At 44.8% G+C, this 24,873-nt stretch overlaps 1 protein-coding gene and 1 long non-coding RNA gene across 5 annotated transcripts in view; one reads left to right on the top strand and one right to left on the bottom strand.

Moving 5' to 3' along the window:
• The window catches only part of KIAA1549L (KIAA1549 like), a 286,722-nt gene that overhangs the window by 155,399 nt on the left and 106,450 nt on the right, over window positions 1-24,873 (bottom strand). For all 4 annotated transcript variants that reach the window (XM_068261355.1, XM_068261352.1, XM_068261354.1 and 1 more), the window contains one exon: window positions 2,422-2,549. In XM_068261355.1, the coding sequence (XP_068117456.1) occupies window positions 2,422-2,549 (128 nt within the window). The remainder of the gene's footprint in view (window positions 1-2,421; window positions 2,550-24,873) is intronic.
• The window catches only part of LOC137538924 (uncharacterized), a 94,623-nt gene that overhangs the window by 10,255 nt on the left and 59,495 nt on the right, over window positions 1-24,873 (top strand). The window lies entirely within an intron of this gene.

The following is a 24,873-nucleotide window of genomic DNA, read 5'->3' as shown; positions in this document are numbered from 1 at the left end:
GGGTGATGATTTGCTGTCTCCCCCTCAAAGATATCCCCCACCCCTGATTTCATGTTTAAAAGGCATTTTAACCACTTAAAGCTAAGTGAACAGATATATCCATCTAGCAGGAGCCGCGCAGCAGCTCTCTGGATGCATTTAAGTGTCCAGCCCGCTCCCGACGCTCGATCGCGGCAGCCGTTAAAGGGGATAGAGTGGTTAAGGGGAACATGTCTTCCCCGAGCCAACCGAAGCCCCTGTGAATCAATCAACATGCCTCGAATGACAAGGCATGTTGATTCATAAAAGTACAAAAGTAGTTAAAAAAGATCGTACACTTCCTGATAACTTCCATTATCATATTTATTAAAAACCCTATTAACACCCTTCTTCCAGCCATTAGACATCTTCTGGAACCCACACCACAGCTACGGTATGTGCCTCATGACGTGGGCACTCTCACGCACAGGCGGCCGTGCACACCCGCCCATGCACAGAAGCACCGACTCACCAATGGGTCAGCGAGCTTTACGGACAGCCAGCGGAACACTGGGGAGCGCCGAAGCTGCGGCGAGGGGCCCAGAAGAAGCCACGGGTAAGTAAAGATTGATTGCATTTTTCACCCCGGGAGTCCTTTCAGGTGAAAACACCCTCGGGCTGAAGGGGTTAATAATCTAAATGAATCCCAATCAGTAGCCAATACCCCCTTTCCCACAAGAAATCTTTACCTTTTCTCAAATAGATAATCAGGGATGAATGAGTGGCTGATATTGAGGTGAAACCCCTCCCATAGTGTGATGTCATGCCATAGCCATGAAAGTTTCCTGCCTGTTATCCTCCTTGCATTGTGGGAAAAAAAATGGCTATTTCCAACTGCCAAGCAACTAGTATCTCTCTCTCTCTCTCCCCTATATATAAAAATAACATCTTAAGGTAGCCATAAACTCAATGATTTCCTCATGCAATTCCTTGCAGATTCATCTGCTGAGAATCGATGCCCCAAAATGGCAGATCGATCAACTTTTGATCCAATTGAAACAAAACTGAAAATGGTCAAGTAAATGAACCCAATCTCAAATAATTACTACACATAAATAAAAATGTATATCTAGATATTTATTTTTGTTTATATGTATAAATTATTTGAGCTTATGTTTATTTTTGCGCTTGTGTTTATTTTTATGACCAAATTTTAGTTTATACAACTGCATTGTCAGCTAATAGCTAATTGTCACAGCAGCCACTGCCTGGAGCACAGTGTGTAGCGATGGCCGTGGATCATATAGTGACTTCCAAATGTGTCATGGCAGGTCATGTTATTTAGTGAATACAAGATTGGTATTTTTTCCCCAATTTGGGATTACGCCACATACAGCAGCATTAGTAGATCAGACCTGATTGCTTTTGCCTAGTTGCATTTTAGACTTAAAGGACCCCTATTGTCTTGAGAAATTGTAAAATTTAAAATATATGTAAACAAATACAAATAAGAAGTACATTTCCTCCAGAGTAAAATGAGCCATATGAAACCCGAGATCCTCCCTACATCCTATGACCAACACCTAGGTCTTTCAAGAATATGCCACTCTTGTGTTCACTATATCTGTTCTTACCAGAGGTAGAGTTTGTTTTCTTCTCTTTCTCTCTTTTTCCTTTTTCTACTGTTTACCTTTTTCTACTGTTTACCTTTCTGTCTCGCTAATGTTTTAAAACACTGAACTAAACTCTGTGTCCAGATAGATGAGATATATAAACAAGGGATAACCCCATATATTCCATCTTACCTGGGAACATCTGCCCTCCTGGCTCTGCTGATGTATCCCAACAATCCATCCGCTACATTCTAGGTCTATTAATCAAATAACCCTAATTGACAAACACTCCAAATCTGCGCTACCTGACATTTGATGGTACTACTGTCGGCAGTGCAGATCGAATAACTCCCAGACCATAACATAGGATCCCGCTTATTATCACACATAAATAGACTATAATCACCCACAGGTGAACACACCCAGTAGGGTCACTCTGGGAAGAAGGCTTGAAATAACCACTCAGATAAACAGAGGATTCAGAGCATGGCCTTTACAGTTTATAAGCACACCCCCTGAAAAGGATTTATACAAAAATGCTGGTTAGCCTCCCTGCTTGTTGCACACTGTATTGGCAGTAGGACAGAGCAACTGCCATTCATTAAATGGAGAAAATCCTGAGAACCTTCCATGGGGAGATGGGCTAGTCCAAAACCTGTCAGTTCTGTCAGATTTGTATTACCTACTGTTAGGACAGGAACATAGGAGAAAATAAATGTATAGCTCATTTAACTCTGGAAGAAACGTACTTCTTAGTTGTATATGTTTATGTGTATATTAAATTTAATAATTTTCGTGATAGTGGCCCTTCAATTGAACTGTAAGGAAAAGCCAGCTATTCAGTACTTACATTTACCGATGTCTGGTTTATGTAGACTTGAACTGGCAGTTTGAAAGCTTGGTACAGAGTGTTGTTGAGAAACACTGACAGTCCCTGGAGAATGATGTCACTCTGTGTGCCGCTTGTCAGGGTGAGAACTGGGCAAAAAGACACAATTCACAGTAAGAGCGTGATCCTCTCTCCACAATCCATATTTCCCATCTCTCCATAAATGCTTATTCTATACGCAGCTGTATGCAGGAGCAGCGGTGTACAAATCCAACAGTGGGCCCCTGTGCAGAATAAATGAAGGGTGCCCCATGCCAGTGGCCATGGTCATAGCAGATCATAGGTGGATCCAAGTAATGATGATATTATGAAAGTACATGAATCTAGATTACATTCTATAGGCACCATATTCATGTGGAACACATTTTTTACTTGTTCATGACCAATCTGCAAGCAATTATCACAGATGCTCACACATGCTGCTAAGAAAAAGAGGAAATGTCCTAACTACAATAACATATTATTACTATTTGTGTGTATTTATATAGCACTGATATCTTCCACAGCATTTTACAGAGTACATAGGCATGTCACTGACTGTCCTCAGAGGAGCTCACAATCTATTCCTACCATAGTCATAGTCTAATATCCTACCATATTATTATTATTATTATGTGTTTATATAGCACTGTCATCTTCTGAAGTGCTTTACAGAGTTATAGTCCATGTCATGTCACTGACTCTCCTCAGAGCAGCTCACAATCGAAACCCTACCATAGCCATAGCCTGATGTCCTACCATATTATTATTATGTATTTATATAGCACCGACAGGCCCAGCCCACCCATGACACCAAATGAGGCGTCTCCCTCAGGTGGCGGAAGTCCGGCCGCCGTGCTCGCATAGCTGGCGGGTTAGAACAGCTGGAGGGGGTAGCAGCCAGGAAGGGGGCAGTGGGCACAGCACCTCACCTAGGTGCCCCTCCCCCTCGTGCTCCCCCTCCAGTTAGTACATCAGCATGGCAGCAGTCGGGAAGAATTACTCACCTCTTTCTTCCGCATTCCAGGCGTCAGAAGGTTGCGTGCGTGTTTCACGGTTCTTCTCATTGAAGACGGAGGAGAACTGTGACACGCACGCATGCAGCCTTCCGATGCTTAAGGAGAATAGTGGGTACAACATTTACAAAAATCAAAACATTTTTGAGAAAATCGATTTTGAAAATGCAAAGAAAATGGTTTTTAAACTTACGATTTGAAAACCATCTTTCCTTTGCATTGCTAAAATCAATTTTCTCAAAAACTACAAGGTCTTTTTAAAAAATGTTGACTTGTACTCACTATTCCCCTTAATATATGTAGCAATTTTGGTGGCAATAACATGTATGGGGGGCTTTGCTATTAACCCCTTAAGTCGGCACAAAATTGCGTGAAGATACAAATTGTTACAGAAAACGATTTTGCACCGTTATTGCCAATTTTGATGCAAAATTACGTCTATGCGAAATGTGTGCTCATCACTACCACCGACATCTTCTGCAGCACTTTACAGACCGTCCTCAGAGGAGCTCACAATCTACCGTAATCCCTCCCATAGTCATAGTAAGCGGCAACCAAATGGTGAAAAATGACTCAGGTAGGCAAAGACCTGCGGCATCAGGGACACTTATACACCCGCAAGATTCTCAGCCAAGTTGGTCCTCACTGGCTGCCTCAGCCAAGTTTTATCTACCATGTGTGCTTTGCTTTATTATTCTCAATGGAGATATGTTATCTATACTGCAGTGTAGCAAAGCAATGCCTTTCTTCCATTCACAAAGCTTGCCAGTCAAACCAGCATGTTTTCAAATGGGATACTTTAAATTTTCCTGATTAAAAATACTAAAATCAATCTAATTTATAGTACAGAATCTAAATTTATAAGTGCAGAAAAATGTAACAGGAAAATCATTATATATTGCAATCAGCATAACCAGACATACAATAGGGGTGATTTATGAATACAGGTGCACAGAAAACTGGTAGAAAGGTGCAGAGAAAACTGATGGAAAGGTAGAGCATTTGCTCACAGCAATTAACCAGGATTCACCTGTTAAACAAAGAAAGTATTCGGATTGGATGCAACCAAAAGTTTAAGAAGAGACGGCATACCACTGGTTGCAAAGATGTGTGTATTTCAGAACAGAAGCACTACATGTTACAGACACACAGGTCCTTCATCAGGTGCATAACCCTGATTGGATGGTCTGGGCTGTTGCTCAATCTTTATCATAATTTAAAAAAATTGTTCAAAACAGAGGCGCTGGATAAGCATAAAATAGCTAAAAAACTTTTAAAAATGGGGTTTGTAGTGGTGGACTTACCTCCTACAAGTAGACACACGATCAGTTATTCACTGAATAATATCTTTATTAAAATAGACTCCAGAGTGATAGCAACACATTTCACGGGTTACATCCCGCTTCATCAGGCAGTATATGGAACTTGTAAAGATACAGACCGGTATGAGCGCTGCCGCTAATCTCCCCACCTGCCTACTAAGTGGTCTCCAGAGGTAACCCACCTTTGTGAGTATATTCTCATATATTTATTCTTATGACCAACTGGTTTGACATACTGCAGTATGGGGGATCTCGATCTGCTTTGTTTATAATAATTTTATTTGCACTTGTCTTGATTACTCATACCTCACCATCTCAGCAATATTACTTTGTCAAATTCTGAAATATATATTTCCCGCAGAGCTTATTTTTTCTTTCAGACACTAAAGGGTTATATTTGCTTCTAAGCTCCTCTGAGAGACAAGTGTTTGTATCAGAAGGTCACAGTAAGTTCAGGCAGTCATTCTGTATTGTGGACATTATTCACACTGTGCACATTGCATAATGCATAGTGTGTGTAAACTGCAATGGACAGGCTACGCATTATAACATACACATTATTGTAATTCAAAGCCAGCATGCAGTGAGTTCGAATAACGTGATCTGTTACAGTCCAGAGATGTGACTAAGTCCATAGAATCGTATGGGCAGCGAGTTGATATGCAGAATTATTCTGCGATGCAACGGACACAGTGTGAATATACCCTGAGAGCTCTCGACTACAGAAGTGGATATTAAAACAAGTCATTATCCTCTGAAAACAGCTCAAGATGAGCAAACAAATTCAGGTATTACTAGAATCGTTTTTGTGAAGTTTCTATTTCTTGAAGTGCTTCTGAGTCCAAGTCCACTTCAATAGATTATATATATATATATGGTACACGGTGCATGCAAAAGAGATATGTAAATAAATAATGCTGCTCTGTGCCGCCGTGGGAAGCTTTGGAAGTTTTCGGGGACATTCTAGCACGCTCTCTCGCGTTCTCACGCATGCGCAGTCCGGAGCCCCCCGTCCTTAGGCGTACTCGGGCACTCTTCTAGTGAGTATGCAGCTTTATTGTGCACAAATTGCAGACAACCCATGCATTAACCTTATGTATGGGGGCAGCCCTATGGCCCTCTTTAATATGTGCTGCAACCAGACTGTTAAAGCACTTCTGCTCTTCATTAATGCCAGGACAGGTTAGCAATTATTTATGGGGCCGTGGTGGGGCAGATGCATGCCAGTCAAAAAGGGAGTGAAATGGGGAACAGAACTCAAAGCCTGAGACAGGCACTTGCTTGGTAGCTGAAACTAAGAGGGAGTGGAGCCTAGAAGAGACCACTATTTTAGCAGGTAAGTATACATTTTTAATGTCACGTTTACCCTGTGTTCTTAGATCCAGTGCTGCTGACTTGTATATGCTGCTATGTAAGAGCACAAAAAGGTCTACATTACGAAGTTAAAATTGTACTTGGCATAGCATTTCAGTAGGACGAAGCAGCTAATGATGGCACCAAGAGGTTTTTCAGCCTCAAGAGCTTCATGAGCCTCAAGAGCTCAAGAGCAGTGCTTGACTATTGAATAGCCAAAGTGTTGGTTGTCAAGGTAACAGGCTCCAGTATGTGGATTTGGCACCAGGGCCCATATGCACCTTTTTCTCCTGAGTTTTCTCCTAGGAGATATTTTCAAACTTGTAAGTAAAATGCCTTTTAAAACACAAGCAAGCAAAAATATATTTTTGATAGTACTTTTTTCTCCTACTTTTTTGTACTTTTTCCATTGTAAATTGCTGAAAACGCATTCTAAATCGAAGATGAAAAATTATCTCCTAGGAGAAAACTGAGGAGAAAAAGTTAATTGCATATGGGCCCAGGAGTGAAAACGATGTATTGTATTAGTATTGTATTGGTTAGGGTTAGATTTTCAAGGCTGCTGTTAGTGGGTAAGATGATGCTAGCTTTATCAGTTAGGCTTAGAGGGTTAAGGTCAGGCATCAGAATGGGGAGAACATTAGGGGAAAGGTTAAGGTTACGAATCATGAAAGGGTACATTTTGAGGGTGAGGTTATTGATAAGCATCAGGTAGGGGTTAATGTTAGAAAGTGGGGTTCAGGCTAGGCATCAGTAAGAGGGTAAGGTTTGGGTTTGGCATCAGGAAAGTGTTAATGTTTAGGAAAAGGTCAGGGTTAGGTTTCAGAAAATGTCTTTTTGTTACAAAACCTGTGTAACAATAAAGCTAGGTACACACATACAATAAATGTCGACTGGCAGGGGGCAGGAATTTATCCCTCAGGGGACAGTTTGGGGCTGATTGAGTACAAATGTGTCCCTAGCCGCCAGGCTAGTAACACGTTCTGTTACTATGGAGGAGGGCAGAGGGATGACGAGTGGCACACAATGGAGTGGGAAGAGTAAAGAGGGAGAAGAATAGAGTCAGGTAGTGTTCGTCAGGGATGGTGCGGCAGGCCAGATCTCTCGCCGACGCATCGTCAGGAGCTGCTGTACACACACTAGATTCACAGCAGAGACAGTCTTGAGCAGCCACATTGGCCAAGTTTAATCTAGTGTGTGTACAAAGCTTAAAGGGAACCTGAGGTGGAAGGGATATGGAGGCTGACATATTTATTTCCTTTTAAACCAGTTCCCTGGCAGCCCTGCTGATCCTGTGTCTCTAATACTTTTAGCCATAGACCCTGAACAAGCATACAGAAGATCAAATATTCTGACTCAGCTGATTCAGGTTTTCCTGGATTAGTCATATGCTTGTTCCAGGGTTTTGACTCAGACGCTACTTATGCCAGAAGATCAACAGGGCTGCCAGGCAACTGGCATTGTTTACAATGAAGTAAACATGGCAGCCTCCATATCCCTCTCACCTCTGCTTCCCTTTAACAAGCCTTTAACTCGAGCATCAGCATTTGTATTGTTGATATTCAACTTCCCACAGAATTAAGCAGCACCGAAACTAAATGAGCCCTCAGTTAGGGGCTTTTGTGTTCCTTTAAGGTTCATACACACGCCTGACTTTTACAAACTACTGGCAGGGCCGGCCCTAGACTTTTTGCCGCCTGAGGCAAAATTTGAAAAAAACGCCGCCCCCCCCAGCCGTGGGTTGGGGGGGGGGGCACCGAGCTGGAGGGGTAGTGGGCAGAAAGGGGGTATTGGGCCTAGCGGTTGGGAGGGGGGTCGGACACCCCCCCTCCCTCGCCTGGGTCCCCCGATCTGCGCTCCTCCTCCAGCGCTAAGTGTCCGGGGTGCATATGATTAAAAGGCAACGGGCGGGGGACTCACTCACCTCTTCCGCGTTCCATCGTGCGCTCCACTGACGTCACTTCCTGCAACGCCGTCCACTCGCCCGTTGCCTCTTAATCATATGCACGCTGGTACTTAGCGCTGGAGGAGGAGCGCAGATCGGGGGACCCAGGCGAGGGAGGGGGGGTGTCCGACCCCCCTCCCCACCGCTAGGCCCAATACCCCCTTTCTGCCAGCTACCCCTCCAGCTCGGCGGGCGGCCCCCAGCATCCATGGACAGGCGGGTGCTGCCCCCCCAGATCTGCCGCCTGAGGCAAATGTTTCACCCCGCCTCATGAGCGGGCCGGCCCTGACTACCGGTCCTCAGACCCGCTCGTGGGGCGGTCATTCTGATAACAGTTTCCCGGTGTGTACAGTCTGTCGTCAGGCTGATAAGGCTGGTTTTGACTGATCCGCCGAGCGGATCATTCAGAACCAGCCTTATCATCCTGACAACAGGGCTCGCCCACATTTCCCTCTGGGTATCGCATGGTGGTTTGGGGGCCCCAGCAAGTGAGAGAGGCTGGGGCTCCCTGCTGTCGTGCGAACCAGTGTTTGTCATCCTGACAACAGACTGTACACACCGGCAAACTGTCGTCAGAACGACCGCCACGCGGGCGGGTCTGATGACTGGCAGTTTGTAAAAGTCAGACGTGTGTACATAGCTTTAGGCCCACCAGAAAAAAAAGCTCTGCTAGTTCTTGTTCTATATACCCTAATTAACCACTTGAGGACCACAGTCTTTCTACCCCTTAAGGACCAGAGCCTTTTTTTCCATTCAGACCACTGCAGCTTTCACGGTTTATTGCTCGGTCATACAACCTACTATCTAAATGAATTTTCCCTCCTTTACTTGTCACTAATACAGCTTTCTTTTGGTGCTATTTGATTGCTGCTGCGATTTTTAGTTTTTATTATATTCATCAAAAAAAGACATGAATTTTGTCAAAAAAATAATTTTTTTTAACTTTCTGTGATAAAATTTGTCAAATAAAGTAAAATTTCTGTATACATTTTTGTCCAAATTTATTGTGCTACATGTCTTTGATAAAAAAAAACCATTCAGTGTATATTTATTGGTTTGGGTAAAAGTTATAGCGTTTACAAACTATGGTGCAAAAAGTGAATTTTCCCATTTTGAAGCATCTCTGACTTTTCTTAACACCTGTCATGTTTCATGAGGTGCTAAAATTCCAGGATAGTATAAATACCCCCCAAATGACCCCATTTTGGAAAGAAGACATCCCAAAGTATTCACTGAGAGGCATGGTGAGTTCATAGAAGATTTTATTTTTTTTGTCACAAGTTAGCGGAAAATGATACTTTAAGAACAAAAAAAAAAAGTTGCCATTTCTGCTAACTTGTGACAAAAAAAAAATGAAATCTGCCACGGACTCACCATGCCCCTCTCTGAATACCTTGAAGTGTCTACTTTCCAAAATGGGGTCATTTGTGGGGTGTGTTTACTGTCCTGGCATTTTGGGGGTGCTAAATTGTAAGCACCCCTGTAAAGCACCCCTGTAAAGCCTAAAGGTGCTCATTGGACTTTGGGCCCCTTAGCGCAGTTAGGCTGCAAAAAAGTGCCACACATGTGGTATTTTCGTACTCAGGAGAAGTAGTATAATGTGTTTTGGGGTGTATTTTTACACATACCCATGCTGGGTGGGAGAAATATCTCTGTAAATGACAATGTTTTGATTTTTTTTTTAGCAATTGTTCATTTACAGAGAGATTTCTCCCACCCAGCATGGGTATGTGTAAAAATACACCCCAAAACACATTATACTACTTCTCCTGAGTACAGCGACACCACATGTGTGGCACTTTTTTGCACCCTAACCGCTAAGGGGCCCAACGTCCTATGAGTACCTTTAGGATTTCACAGGTCATTTTGCGGCATTTGGTTTCTAGACTACTCCTCACGGTTTAGGGCCCCTAAAATGCCAGGGCAGTATAGAAACCCCACAAGTGACCCCATTTTAGAAAGAAGACACCCCAAGTTAGCAGAAATTTATTTATTTTTTCTTACAAAGTGTCATTTTCCACTAACTTGTGACAAAAAAAATAAAATCTTCTATGAGCTCACCATACCCCTAACGGAATACCTTGGGGTGTCTTCTTTCTAAAATAGGGTCACGTGTGGGGTTCCTACACTGCCCTGGCATTTTATGGGCCCTAAACCGTGAGGAGTAGTCTTGAAACCAAATGTCTCAAAATGACCTGTGAAATCCTAAAGGTTGGACTTTGGGCCCCTTAGCGCAGTTAGGGTGCAAAAAAATGTCACACATGTGGTACCACCATACTCAGGAGAAGTAGTATAATGTGTTTTGTGGTGTATTTTTACATATACCCATGCTGGGTGGGAGAAATATCTCTGTAAATGACAATGTTTTGATTTTTTTACACACAATTGTCTATTTACAGAGATATTTCTCCCACCCAGCATGGGTATGTGTAAAAGTACACCCCAAAACACATTACAGTGGTGTGAAAAACTATTTGCCCCCTTCCTGATTTCTTATTTTTTTTGCATGTTTGTCACACTTAAATGTTTCTGCTCATCAAAAACTGTTAACTATTAGTCAAAGATAACATAATTGAACACAAAATGCAGTTTTAAATGATGGTTTTTATTATTTAGTGAGAAAAAAACTCCAAATCTACATGGCCCAGTGTGAAAAAGTGATTGCCCCCCTTGTTTAAAAATAACTTAACTGTGGTTTATCACACCTGAGTTCAATTTCTGTAGTCACCCCCAGGCCTAATTACTGCCACACCTGTTTCAATCATGAAATCACTTAAATAGGAGCTATCTGACACAGAGAAGTAGACCAAAAGCACCTCAAAAGCTAGACATCACGCCAAGATCCAAAGAAATTCAGGAACAAATGAAAACAAAAGTACTGTAATTGAGATCTATCAGTCTGGTAAAGGTTAGTAAGCCATTTCTAAAGCTTTGGGACTCCAGCGAACCACAGTGAGAGCCATTATCCACAAATGGCAAAAACATGGAACAGTGATGAACCTTCCCAGGAGTGGCCGGCCGACCAAAATTACCCCAAGAGCGCAGAGAAAACTCATCCGAGAGGCCACAAAAGACCCCAGGACAACATCTAAAGAACTGCAGGCCTCACTTGCCTCAATTAAGGTCAGTGTTCACAACTCCACCATAAGAAAGAGACTGGGCAAAAACGGCCTGCATGGCAGATATCCAAGGCGCAAACCACTTTTAAGCAAAAAGAACATTAAGGCTCATCTCAATTTTGCTAAAAAAACATCTCAATGATTGCCAAGACTTTTGGGAATATACCTTGTGGACCGACGAGGCAAAAGTTGAACTTTTTGAAAGGTTGCGTGTCCCGTTACATCTGGCGTAGAAGTAACACAGCATTTCAGCAAAAGAACATCATACCAACAGTAAAATATGGTGGTGGTAGTGTGATGGCCTGGGGTTGTTTTGCTGCTTTAGGACCTGGAAGGCTTGCTGTGATAGATGGTACCATGAATTCTACTGTCTACCAAAAAATCCTGAAGGAGAATGTCCGGCCATCTGTTCGTCAGCTCAAGCTGAAGCAATCTTGGGTGCTGCAGCAGGACAATGACCCAAAACACACCAGCAAATCCACCTCTGAATGGCTGAAGAAAGACAAAATGAAGACTTTGGAGTGGCCTAGTCAAAGTCCTGACCTGAATCCTATTGAGATGTTGTGGCATGACCTTAAAAAGGTGGTTCATGCTAGAAAACCCTCAAATAAAGCTGAATTACAACAATTCTGCAAAGATGAGTGGGCCAAAATTTCTCCAGAGCACTGTAAAAGACTCGTTACAAGTTATTGCAAACACTTGATTGCAGTTATTGCTGCTAAGGGTGGCCCAACCAGTTATTAGGTTCAGGGGGCAATTTCTTTTTCACACAGGGCCATGTAGGTTTTCAGTTTTTTTTCTCACTAAATAATAAAAACCATCATTTAAAACTGCATTTTGTGTTCAATTATGTTATCTTTGACTAATAGTTAACGGTTTTTGATGAGCAGAAACATTTAAGTGTGACAAACATGCAAAAGAATAAGAAATCAGGAAGGGGGCAAATAGTTTTTCACACCACTGTATACTACTTCTCCTGAGTACTGCGATACGACATGTGTGACACTTTTTTGCAGCCTAGGTGCGCTAAGGGGCCCAACGTCCTATTCACAGGTTATTTTGAGGCATTTGGTTTCTAGACTACTCACGGTTTAGGGCTCCTAAAATGCCAGGGCAGTATAGGAACCCCACAAGTGACCCCATTTTAGAAAGAAGACACCCCAAGGTATTCCGTTAGGTGTATGGTAAATTCATAGAAGATTGTATTTTTTGTCACAAGTTAGTGGAAAATGACACTTTGTGAAAAAAACAATAAAAATCAATTTCCGCTAACTTTTGACAAAAAATTAAATCTTCTATGAACTTGTCATACACCTAACGGAATACCGTGGGGTGTCTTTTTTTCTAAAATGGGGTCACTTGTGGGGTTCCTATACGGCCCTGGCATTTTAGGGGCCCAAAACCGTGAGGAGTAGTCTGGAACCCAAATGCCTCAAAATGACTGTTCAGGGGTATAAGCATCTGCAAATTTTGATGACAGGTGGTCTATGAGGGGGCAAATTTTGTGGAACCGGTCATAAGCAGGGTGGCCTCTTAGATGACAGGTTGTATTGGGCCTGATCTGATGGATAGGAGTGCTAGGGGGTGACAGGAGGTGATTGATGGGTGTCTCAGGGGGTGATTAGAGGGGAAAATAGATGCAATCAATGCACTGGGGAGGTAATCGGAAGGGGGTCTGAGGGGGATCTGAGGGTTTGGCCGAGTGATCAGGAGCCCAAACGGGGTAAATTAGGGCCTGATCTGATGGGAAGGTGTGCTAGGGGGTGACAGGTGGTGACAGGAGGTAGTGAGTAGTGGGTGTCAGGACACCTTCTGAAAAAGGACACAGGGAACAAAAACGGGGAGCCCAATGGTGCAGTACGTCAATACAATCGGGTAATTGTAGTAAGTGAAAATCTACTCACAAAGGTAGGTTGCAGAGGGGCAACCGACCGCAGGAAGCAGGTGGAGACAATAAACCTGACTCCACTCGGGGAGGTCACCGAGGACCTGGATGCGGTCGCACTCCTTGGGTAAAAAAGGGGGACAGGTGTCCACCGTGGTGTACACCACGCGTGGTCTGTCTCCACCCCTCAAACGGGACACATATGTGGGTATAAGATGCACTAGACAATTGTAAAGAGGCGCCCTAATCGTAGATAAAAGCATCTAAAAACAGTTTAAAATTGACAAAAACGTGAGGTAGCTTACCTCAATGACGACAAATCTTTGTAATAAACAAAAGATTTATTATAGCACAGGCAATGCGTTTCGCGGGTCCAAGCCCGCTTCCTCAGGCCAATACAAGTGCCAAGCTCCCTTGGCTAAATATTTCATTTAGCTTGGCACTTGTATTGGCCTCTTTACAATTGTCTGGTGACAGGAGGTGATTGATGGGTGTCTCAAAGTGTGATTAGAGGGGGGAATAGATGCAAGCAATGCACTGGCGAGGTGATCAGGGCTGGGGTCTGAGGGCGTTCTGAGGGTGTGGGCGGGTGATTGGGTGCCCTAGGGGCAGATAGGGGTCTGATCTGATGGGTAGCAGTGACAGGTGGTGACAGGGGGTGATTGATGGGTGATTGATGGGTAATTAGTGGGTGTTTAGAGGAGAGAACAGATGTAAACAATTCACTTGGGAGGTGATCTGACGGGGGGGGGGGGGGGGGGGTCTGCGGGCGATATGATGGTGTGGGTGGGTGATCAGATTGCCCGCAAGGGGCACGTTAGGGGCTGATTGATGGGTGGCAGTAACAGGAGGTGATTGACGGGTGATTGACAGGTGATCAGTGGGTTATTACAGGGAAGAACAGATGTAAATAATGCACTGGCGAATTGATAAGGGGGGGTCTGAGGGCAATCTGAGCGTGTGGGCGGGTGATTGGGTGCCTGCAAGGGGCAGATTAGGGTCTGATCTGATGGGTAACAGTGACGGGTGGTGATAGGGGGTGATTGATGGGTAATTAGTGGGTGGTTAGAGGAGAGAACAGATGTAAACAATGCACTTGGGAGGTGATCTGACGACGGGTCTGCGGACGATCTGATGGTGTGGGTGGGTGATCAGATTGCCCGCAAGGGGCAGGTTAGGGGCTGATTGATGGGTGGCAGTAACAGGAGGTGATTGATGGGTGATTGACAGGTGATTGACAGGTGATCAGTGGGTTATTACAGGGAAGAACAGATGTAAATAATGCACTGGCGAATTGATAAGGGGGGGGTCTGAGGGCAATCTGAGCGTGTGGGCGGGTGATTGGGTGCCTGCAAGGGGCAGATTAGGGTCTGATCTGATGGGTAACAGTGACGGGTGGTGATAGGGGGTGATTGATGGGTAATTAGTGGGTGGTTAGAGGAGAGAACAGATGTAAACAATGCACTTGGGAGGTGATCTGACGACGGGTCTGCGGACGATCTGATGGTGTGGGTGGGTGATCAGATTGCCCGCAAGGGGCAGGTTAGGGGCTGATTGATGGGTGGCAGTAACAGGGGGTGATTGATGGGTGATTGACAGGTGATTGATAGGTGATCAGTGGGTTATTACAGGGAAGAACAAAAAAAATAGCGTTGGCAGATAGTGACAGGAAGTGATTGATGGGTGATTAGGGGGGTGATTGGGTGCAAACAGTGGTCTGGGGGGTGGGCAGGGGGGGGGGTCTGAAGGGTGCTGTTGGCGATTAGGGGGCAGGGGGGGAAGATCAGTGTGTTTGGGTGCAGACTAGGGTGGCTGCAGCCTGCCCTGGTGGTCCCTCGGACACTGGGACCACCAGAGCAGGAGGCAGCCTGTATAATACGCTTTGTATACATTACAAAGCGTATTATACGCTTTGCATGCGGCGATCGTGGGGTGAACAACCCGCCGGCACTTCCGAACGGCCGGCGGGTTGTCGTCGCGGGTGGGCGGAGCCAGTTGCCGGGGGAAGCGCGCGTCACCGGTGACGCGATTGCTCCCCGGGCATGCCGAAAGAACGCAACACCCATGGGCGTATTGCGGTCCTTTCGGTGTCCACTTCGCCGCTGCCCATCGACTGTGGGCGGTCGGCAAGTGGTTAAGTATCCTGTAAGCAAGACTCTGAATTTTAATGTAAGTTTTCAGGATTTCAGTACATTAAGTACAAAATGCAGGCGGTCCTCTACTTACAAACAGCTTCTGTTCTGGGAGGTGTTTGTAAGTTGGGTCATGTGTACATAGTGAAATGTGGATAATTGATTTCCTTTCTGACAACTCTGGAAATGGATACATAATAGTATAGACTATGTTTTTTGTTGTTTACAATGTGCTGCGGATTTGTTATAGCAGTTTATACAATACTGTAACATGTAACAACAAAAATATTTAATAACTACAACAGTTCAGTATATGTTGTACATGGAGACAACTTTTTTATATGTACGTAAATGTGGTTTGTAAGTAGGGAACTGTCTGTACAATACAAAATATGTTTTAGTAATATTTCTCTGAACATTTTCCACTAACAATCCAATTTCTAGCGAAAAATAGTTTGAGCGATCAGATAATTCTGATTGGAAGTTAAATTGTTCACTACACTATCAACGAGCCAATCTTTGCTTTCTATCTATAACAACCAACAATAAAATCCAAATTTTAGTTAGGTGAAAATCCATGCAGACTAATCGTTCGTAATCGATTGTGCCCATCAATGGAGATTATTTACAACCAATCCGATCAGAATTTCTAATAGCTCAAACGATTTTTCGCTAGAAATTGGACTGTTAGTGGCCAACTTCATGCATCTATGATGTGCAGCATTTGTTTAACCACTACCAGTTGTGTTCTCCAGAGCAATTTTCCCCTTTCAGCGCTCCTACCATTTGTTTGCCAATAACTTTATCACTACTTTTCACATCAAAATGAACTATATCATTTTCGGCACCAATTAGGCTTTCTTTGGGTGGTACTTTTTGCTAAGAATCATTTTATTCTATTTGCATTTTAATGGGATAATTAGAAAAAATGGGAAAAATCATTATTTTTGAGTCATTGTAGTTTTTAAATAAAACATGCTACTGTGGATAAAACCCAACACATTTTACTTGCCCATTTATCTCGGATATTACAACAATTAAATTATGTCCCTAGTACAATGTTTGCCGACAATGTTTTATTTGGAAATAAAGGTGTATTTGTTCAGTTATGTGTTTGTTTATACTATATCACTAATTACAAGCAATTATTTGAACACAAAAAAAAACAGTAATATAGCCTCTTGACTTACATATTAAAAAAAAGTCACTAAGGTAAATATCTTTTTAGGTTTTTTTTTTTGTTTTTTTTTTGGGGGGGGGAGGGGGGTGTTTTTTACACGTGTTTTATTTTGGTAACTATGGGAGAGGGGGGAGGTAAGGGGTTAATTAATGGGGGATTTATTTATTTTTATTTAAAGTGGATCCGAGATGAACTTTTACTCATTGCATAATTGTGTTCCTTTCCTATTGTTTATAGTGCTTCCTCAAGCCAAATACTTTTTTGTTTTTGTTTTAATACTCTAATTCCCTATAAACTAAACAAGCCACGCCCACAGGTTTTCAGAGAGCCAAGGCACTTTCAGACAGTAGCAAGGGCTCATGGGAGCTCAGTCTGGGCAGGAGGAGGGGGAGATATTACTAGCCAGAGATTTCAGAGGCAGAGGGGAGGAGGGAGGTGGAGGGGGGATTAGTTTGTTTTGCTCAAGATGCAGATAAGCCTCCCTCTGTGTAATGTTTACAAACAACATGGCTGCTGTCATTGTATCACAGGAAGAAATAATCATATTCTATTAAAGCTGTTTTCAGGTAGATTTGCTGTGTAAACTATCTAAACTTTAGATAAGATATATAGACAAGTTACTTGTTATAGTTAGTTTTTCATCTCGGATCCGCTTTAATTTATGTATGTAGGTGTATTTTTATTATTTGGCCACTAGATGTCCCCCACTTTATTCCTGCATACTATGAACAGTACGCAGGAAGTAATGTGTATGTGTGTTTACGTCACTTTGTTAATGACCACCGGCATCTCACTGATGCTGGTAATCATTGATTACAGGCACTTTGATCGGCTTTGGGAACACCTGTTCCCATTCGCCAATCAGTCTAGTAACGGGTAGCGGTGAGAGCATGGTCGGGAGCAAGCGGTAAGTAAATGCAAAGCAGCAGCGGAGCATTATACATTACCTGCTCCCAGCGGCATGACAGGTCCTCCTCATTCCTCTTCAGTGCAACTCATCACCGCACTGTGCAGCCAATCACCTCCTGTCTCTGCATATCATGTGACCGGGATGGAAACCACATTGCGATTGGCTGCACGGCACAGCAATGAGCTGCACTGAAGAGGATTGAAGAGACCCTATCTGTGATGATCCGCTCAGCTGGCTGCACAGGCAGACAGCTGTTTGTCCATTCCTCTAGTCTGTGGGCTGCAGGTCTCTGGAACAGCCATTGCTATCTAGTATAGTTAATTCCTGGGGGTTGCTTTAGGCTCCCCTTCTAGCCCAGTCAGGTTGTATTATCTGTATTGCCTGTTCTGTCTTGTCTTGCCTGTTGCCATTGTCCTGTCCCAAAGGTGGTTGACAGGAAATGGTTCTGATCTCTGTTCTTGGAGTATAGCTGGTGCAGCGGTTGCTACCAGCTATCTCTTCTGTTCTGTCTCCTGGGATCGCGCTAGATACTTTTCGCTAGCACTGGGGATCCTTCTGTTCTGTCTCCTGGGATCACGCTAGCTACTTTTCGCTAGCGCTGGGGATCCTTCTGTTCTGTCTTCTGGGATCGCGCTAGCTACTTTTCGCTAGCGCTGGGGATCCTTCTGTTCTGCTACTCTGTACCTGGATCGCGCTAGCCACTTTTCGCTAGTGCTGTGGATCCTATCTCTCGCTTGTCCCTGTTTTCGTGTGTCTGTCTTGTCTGCTACGCTTGCTGGAGGCTCGGTGACGTAACCGTTAAGCAAGCGCTCGCGTCCTCTGTTTCATGTTTGTCTGTCGATGGTTAGTTAGGCGTGCTTGTCTCTATTGTGCTTATCACGTGGAGACCGCGCATAACCGCGTGCACTGTTGCGAATGAGTGCGGTGTTCGCGGTTAGCTAGCGTTTGTTATTTTCCGTATCTCCTTATTGTATTATTTGCTGTGTCTTTGCTACCCTCGTATTCTATTCTGATCTGCCTTGTGTCACGTCTGGCGATCGCACCTCTCGTGATCGCGTTCCTATTTCATATCTGCTGTTGTGTGTGCGCGGTCGCGGGGTGGTGACTGGATTGGCGCACACACATACAACCTGTCCCTTTGCTCAATCTCATTCGCAATCGCCTCTCTTGCGATTGCGTTCTGCGCTTCGTACAATTCCTGTCTGGCATTTGTGGAGGTACAGAGGATTGGTTCCTCTGCACTCCTCAGCGCCATCTGCCGACAGGAATTTCCCTCTACAGGTGCGTAGCACCTTTTGCTGGGTGCCTGCAAATATACGCTTGTGGAGGATTTCCGCCGTGTCAGCGCACGCGTTGTGCACTGATCACGGAGAAAGTTCCACAATCGTTACAGAATGACCAGCCAAACCCAAAACCCCAGTGTAGACAGAATTTCCGATTTGTACGATTTTGTCGAATATGGCTCTTGTACCTTTAAGAGATTTAAAAAACTTGAACCTGAATCAGCAGACGAATTTTTGTCTGAGTGTACGAAACTGTTAGCGAACCCTGAATTCCAATGCACCCCAGTGTCTACCTGGGCCCCCCAAATGGTCTACATTCTGTTGGGGGGCAAAATGTCAATGTGGGGTTATGATGTGTTAGATCATACCACCCTGAGTCAAAGACCCCTGGAATTCTTGGCCTTTTTAATTCACAATTGGCTGAGATTACCTCAATTACCATACCCCCTTAATGAGTTGTTGTCAGCAGCTCAATCAGCTGTTCCATCTACTCTTTCATCCATAAAGCAGCCATCCAAAGCCTCTAAGTCTAAACGTAAAAGATCTAGGAAGGCTTCCCAGCGGAAAGATCTGTTGCCCATGGCAACCACAGATAGAGAGGTTATTTCTGTCAAGTCTGAAATGGGCAAAACCATGCAGTATGATAATGATGTTTATAATGCATCTGCTGATCAGTTTCCAGGTTTTTTGCCCCAATCCAAAGCTTATGAGGATCCTGCTATAGGTAGGATCGCACACTACATTAAAGCAGTTAAAAAATCTGTTCTTGTTCCTGAACTCCACCCCTATGGAGATTATCTGGATACTGGCCTGTTTGAACCCCCATTTGCTTCCTGGGATGTTGGGGCCTTGCTGGAGGAATTCGGTTTTGATTGGAAAGCCTTTTGCGATTTTTACATCGCAAAAAGCGAAGATGTCTTGAATGCTTGTCTTGATTCTATGTACCTTCTGATTGATTCCAATGAATGTGACAAGGATGATGTGGATCTGGTGATCTATGTATGGCAAACGATTTTGGATGAGTTGCACACACACCAACCAATTGATTCCAATAAAGAGACATAGTTGTCGGATGATTGTTCCTGCCTTTGTGGGGTAAAGCATGAGAGTCTTGACTTTGTGCAATCTGAAATGAATGAGTATGCCGCTGTGGTTGATTCCTGTCCCTGTGCGAATCCTGAAGGATTCTCTCCTGACAGTGTGCAGTTTGAATCTGTGCGATCTGATGCCTGTTTCTCGGATGTTCCTGCAGATTGTGATCGGCATGAGTCTGCCGGTTTCCTCAAGGATGTGTGGGATCCTTTGTCATTTAGAAACAGATCTTTGAGATCTTCCATCTGTGACCCTGCTATGGGGAAAGTTTCTCGACTGTGCAGCGTCAAAAGTAAAATTAATATGCCTAATAAAGTTTATCCTGTTGATGTCGCTATTTCTTCTGCAAATGATTCCCTGTCTCACCCTGTTCTCACCTGTAAGGGCCCGTTGCCTGGAGACAGTTGCTCCAGTGTTTCGGTCCTAGATGCCTTGCAGTCTGCTCCGCAGATCGCGGAGGTTTGCGCTATGGAAGCATCAGTTTCACAACCTAAAGTGAATTTTGATTCGCAGGTTTTGCGTTCTGATTCCTCGGATTCGACATTGTTAGCCGAATCTAAGAGTGAGACAGCGCTTCGGTTTTGCGAATCTGATGCTGAACCTTCTTTGCCTTATTCAGAGACGCTTTCTCTGAGCCTGCCCTGTACCATGAATAACAAAACGATGTCCAATCACACTGACATTTGGGAGTCCCTTTCTTGCTTTGAAGAAAGTTCTGACTCTCCACCCTGTACTCTGGATGAGTCAATATTGCCTTGTACAATATCTCCTGCCCTGCCCCTAGAGGCTCGTCTAGGTATTGCTGCTATTTTTACCTGTCTTTCTGCAGTTTTGGAGTTGCAAGCTAGTTTGACTACTACGCAGAATTCTGGGTGCAGCGAGATTAAAGTTAGGGAGTCAGTGTGTGGTCCAGTGAATATTCCTGTACGTTCCACTCATGATGATGAAATTCAGTCTCAGTCTATGGTGGAACCTTCCCTGGGACATCTGCCCTGTTCTCAAAATAAAGTTCCAGTTTTGCCCTGTAACATGGATAGTACAGAATCCTTCTTAGACAACTTGAAAAATGATGTTCCTGAGGTCTTGTTTGATGATCTGAAGGTCTCTGAGTTCCTCCCAAAGGGTGCAGAACTTGTAGGAGATGTCTCCTGCCCCCCAGGTCCTTCTGAGGTGTTGCCCACTTCAGTAGGCATTGCTGCCTTGCTGACTACTTTTGCAGCTCTTGTGGAGCTTCATTCATGTGTAGTCAATGATGATATTACAGTTACAGAAAATTCTGAATTTGAGTCCGAGTCTTCTTTTGAAAGACCAGTACCTGTGACCTTTACTCGCGATGATTTTCTGCCCGGTACTGGTTTTGGTCTTGTCGTGTCGGACTCTGAGGTTGGCAGTTCCCCGACATGTCCTGAGGTTTCTCCTGTACTAGTGTACCCCGATGTGCTCTGTGACCCAGAAAGCCCAAGTGTGCCTCGGTTACCAGCGTACTCAGATGCTTCCTCAGTGGAGACATGTTCTGATATAGCCTGACTGCTTGCATGCCCAGAAGTGGTCCCTGAAAGTCCTGATCTTGATGGGTGTCCTGCTAATTTTGAGTCTGGAATGATCATAGGTTCCATAGGGGTTCTTGGTGGTTCTCCATGTGAGCCTGGTGAGCGTTCTGGCTTCTTGGGATTTCTGCGGAGCTTCAAGGCGTTCTGGGAGATTCCGGGAAAGGTTTTGCTTGGTGCCCTGAATACGATCAGCAATGGCTTTGGTGTTGTAAGGGACACTTCGAACAGGTACTGCGGCAGGTTTGGTATTCTTGGACGCTCCTTGGAAGGTGGTGGGTATTGTCTGGAGGGTGTCGATGGCTTCTTCTCTGGTGTCCACAGTCCTGATGGGTGTTACGCTGAGACTTGTAGTGCTGATGGGCATGTTTCGGTGGCTTCTGCTTCTGATGAGGTCGGTTTCGGATGGACTGACTCTGGAATTGGGCCTTGTCGGGCTGTCCCGAACTTCATGAGTCTTCAGTTAGAGTTTTGTGATGATACCAGTTTTGAGGGATGTCTGGAATCCATCCCTAGAGGGGGGGTACTGTGATGATCCGCTCAGCTGGCTGCACAGGCAGACAGCTGTTTGTCCATTCCTCTAGTCTGTGGGCTGCAGGTCTCTGGAACAGAGACCTGTCTTTCCATTGCAAGTTTCTGGTCTGTTCTCTTGCTGGGGAATTTGCATACATTCGTTATGCAAATCCCCTACTTGCCTTCTTTGATGACTGGCACTAAAAGAGCTTTATGTTTCCCAGAAGGCTTTGCTGGTCATTTCCTTTCCATGGTCTGTTCCTGATGGACACTGCTGGAGTGTCAGCCATTGCTATCTAGTATAGTTAATTCCTGGGGGTTGCTTTAGGCTCCCCTTCTAGCCCAGTCAGGTTGTATTATCTGTATTGCCTGTTCTGTCTTGTCTTGCCTGTTGCCACTGTCCTGTCCCAAAGGTGGTTGACAGGAAATGGTTCTGATCTCTGTTCTTGGAGTATAGCTGGTGCAGCGGTTGCTACCAGCTATCTCTTCTGTTCTGTCTCCTGGGATCGCGCTAGATACTTTTCGCTAGCGCTGGGGATCCTTCTGTTCTGTCTCCTGGGATCGCGCTAGCTACTTTTCGCTAGCGCTGGGGATCCTTCTGTTCTGCTACTCTGTACCTGGATCGCGCTAGCCACTTTTCGCTAGTGCTGTGGATCCTATCTCTCGCTTGTCCCTGTTTTCGTGTGTCTGTCTTGTCTGCTACGCTTGCTGGAGGCTCGGTGACGTAACCGTTAAGCAAGCGCTCGCGTCCTCTGTTTCATGTTTGTCTGTCGATGGTTAGTTAGGCGTGCTTGTCTCTATTGTGCTTATCACGTGGAGACCGCGCATAACCGCGTGCACTGTTGCGAATGAGTGCGGTGTTCGCGGTTAGCTAGCGTTTGTTATTTTCCGTATCTCCTTATTGTATTATTTGCTGTGCCTTTGCTACCCTTGTATTCTATTCTGATCTGCCTTGTGTCACGTCTGGTGATCGCACCTCTCGCGATCGCGTTTCTATTTCATATTATTATTATTATTATTATTTAGTATTTATATAGCGCCAACATATTACGCAGCGCTGTACAATGTATATATATATATCTTGTCACTAACTGTCCCTCAAAGGAGCTCACAATCTAATCCCTACCATTGCCGTATGTCTATATTATGTAGTGTAAGTACTTTAGTCTAGGGCCAATTTTTTTTAGGGGGAGCCAATTAACTTATCCGTATGGTTTTGGAATGTTATATCTGCTGTATATCTGCTGTTGTGTGTGCGCGGTCGCGGGGTGGTGACTGGATTGGCGCACACACATACAGCCTGTCCCTTTGCTCAATCTCATTCGCAATCGCCTCTCTTGCGATTGCGTTCTGCGCTTCGTACAATTCCTGTCTGGCATTTGTGGAGGTACAGAGGATTGGTTCCTCTGCACTCCTCAGCGCCATCTGCCGACAGGAATTTCCCTCTACAGGTGCGTAGCACCTTTTGCTGGGTGCCTGCAAATATACGCTTGTGGAGGATTTCCGCCGTGTCAGCGCACGCATTGTGCGCTGATCACGGAGAAAGTTCCACAATCGTTACACTATCATACCGTCAGGAGCGGGTAATGTATAACAATTTGCCGCTGCTGCTCTGAATTGCATACAGGAGCTAAATACTTGGGGGGAGGGGCGGACAGATCTCTGTAGTGGGGGGAGGCTTAATGTAGTTACATCCCTGTATGCACATATACACAAATACACAGCACACACATACTGTACACACAGACGTACACACAGACGTACACACACACACACACACACACACACACACACACACACACACACACACACACACACACACACACACACACACACACACACATGCATTCACACACACACACACTCTCCTGAATACTGCACTCAGCCCTGGGCACAAAGCGCTCTGCCTGAGTTCCTCTTCACAGGCTAGGCTTGCCTATTGCTTACTGCATTATGCTTCTCACAAGCCCTTGGAAAACTCACAACCTGTTTATTCTGAAAATGACTCAGAAATGTATTTTCCTCCATGAATTTCTCACAGCCATGACATGTCAAAGTCAATGTACTTTGCTGGGAAGATCAAAGCTGCCCTGTATTTGTTCCACATAAAGCCCAACTCCGGGCAGTGTGGCTTCCCTAGCCCTGTGCAGGCACTCGGCGGCCGCGCATCATCATTAGCTGATGTCAGATCATTTGGTGAGGGTCCCCCCCCCACAGCAGCATCCTGCACACCTCTAGAGCTATAACTGATATATGTGTGTGGCTGGGCTCTCTGCACTCTCAATGGCTTGTTAATTCAAGCAGCAACCTGCCCTGTTGCACTGCTTCAGGTCATACCATCATATTTACCATCGACTTTAAAGTTGCAATACCACTGCTCCTGTGTGGCCACGTTCTGCTCCTGCTGATGTCACCGGGAGCATACTGCACAGGCGCAGACCACTCCTGGTGATGTCAGCGGGAGTGAGGATGCTGCCGCACAGGTGCAGAGGTTTTGAGGCTTTAAAGTCGCAAATTCCAGAAGTGAACCGGCGGTGGGGACCGGAGCTTCAGTGACAGGCTGTGTGGGCACAGGACATCTGCGGGGAACCGTTAGAAGCCCCAGGCAAGTTCAACTCTTTTTTCCTCCTACCCTCCTACAGTACTCCTTTCATTTCTAATCTTTAGTGATTATACATCAATAACATCTCTAAATGGTAAAACCATGTATGTATTTTTCAGGTAGAGATCATATATGGCCTCGATTCATAAAGCATTTCCGCATGAGGAAATGCAGAAAGCCGCTCGCTTTACCGACCACACAGCAAAATATGTATTCATAAAGGCTTTTTCCGCATGAAAAGCCGACATCCACAAGCAGAGTGATCAATCACCGCCTTGCGCGGTGATTATCACAGCAAAAGTAACAAATGTCAATTCATAAAGATTAGAGGTAGCGGTATGCGGACGGGTATTACCGCTACCTCTGATGTGGCGAGAAGCGTGCGGAATCCGTTGCAGTGAATGGGACAGACCTCCCAAGCAGCTGCAGAGAGAACACCGCACGGAGGGATTCCGCCTGCTTCTCCTGTTTCCGCATGCGTAGGACAGCCTAACGCCTGCCTACAGCGGAGTATCTCCGCACGCCTGTCACAACA

The sequence above is a fragment of the Hyperolius riggenbachi genome, chromosome 11, assembly GCF_040937935.1.
Source record: "Hyperolius riggenbachi isolate aHypRig1 chromosome 11, aHypRig1.pri, whole genome shotgun sequence".
NCBI classification, from domain to species: domain Eukaryota; kingdom Metazoa; phylum Chordata; class Amphibia; order Anura; family Hyperoliidae; genus Hyperolius; species Hyperolius riggenbachi.
The sequence above is the reverse complement of the archived record's forward strand: the minus strand, read 5'-3'. Positions and strand labels throughout refer to the sequence as shown.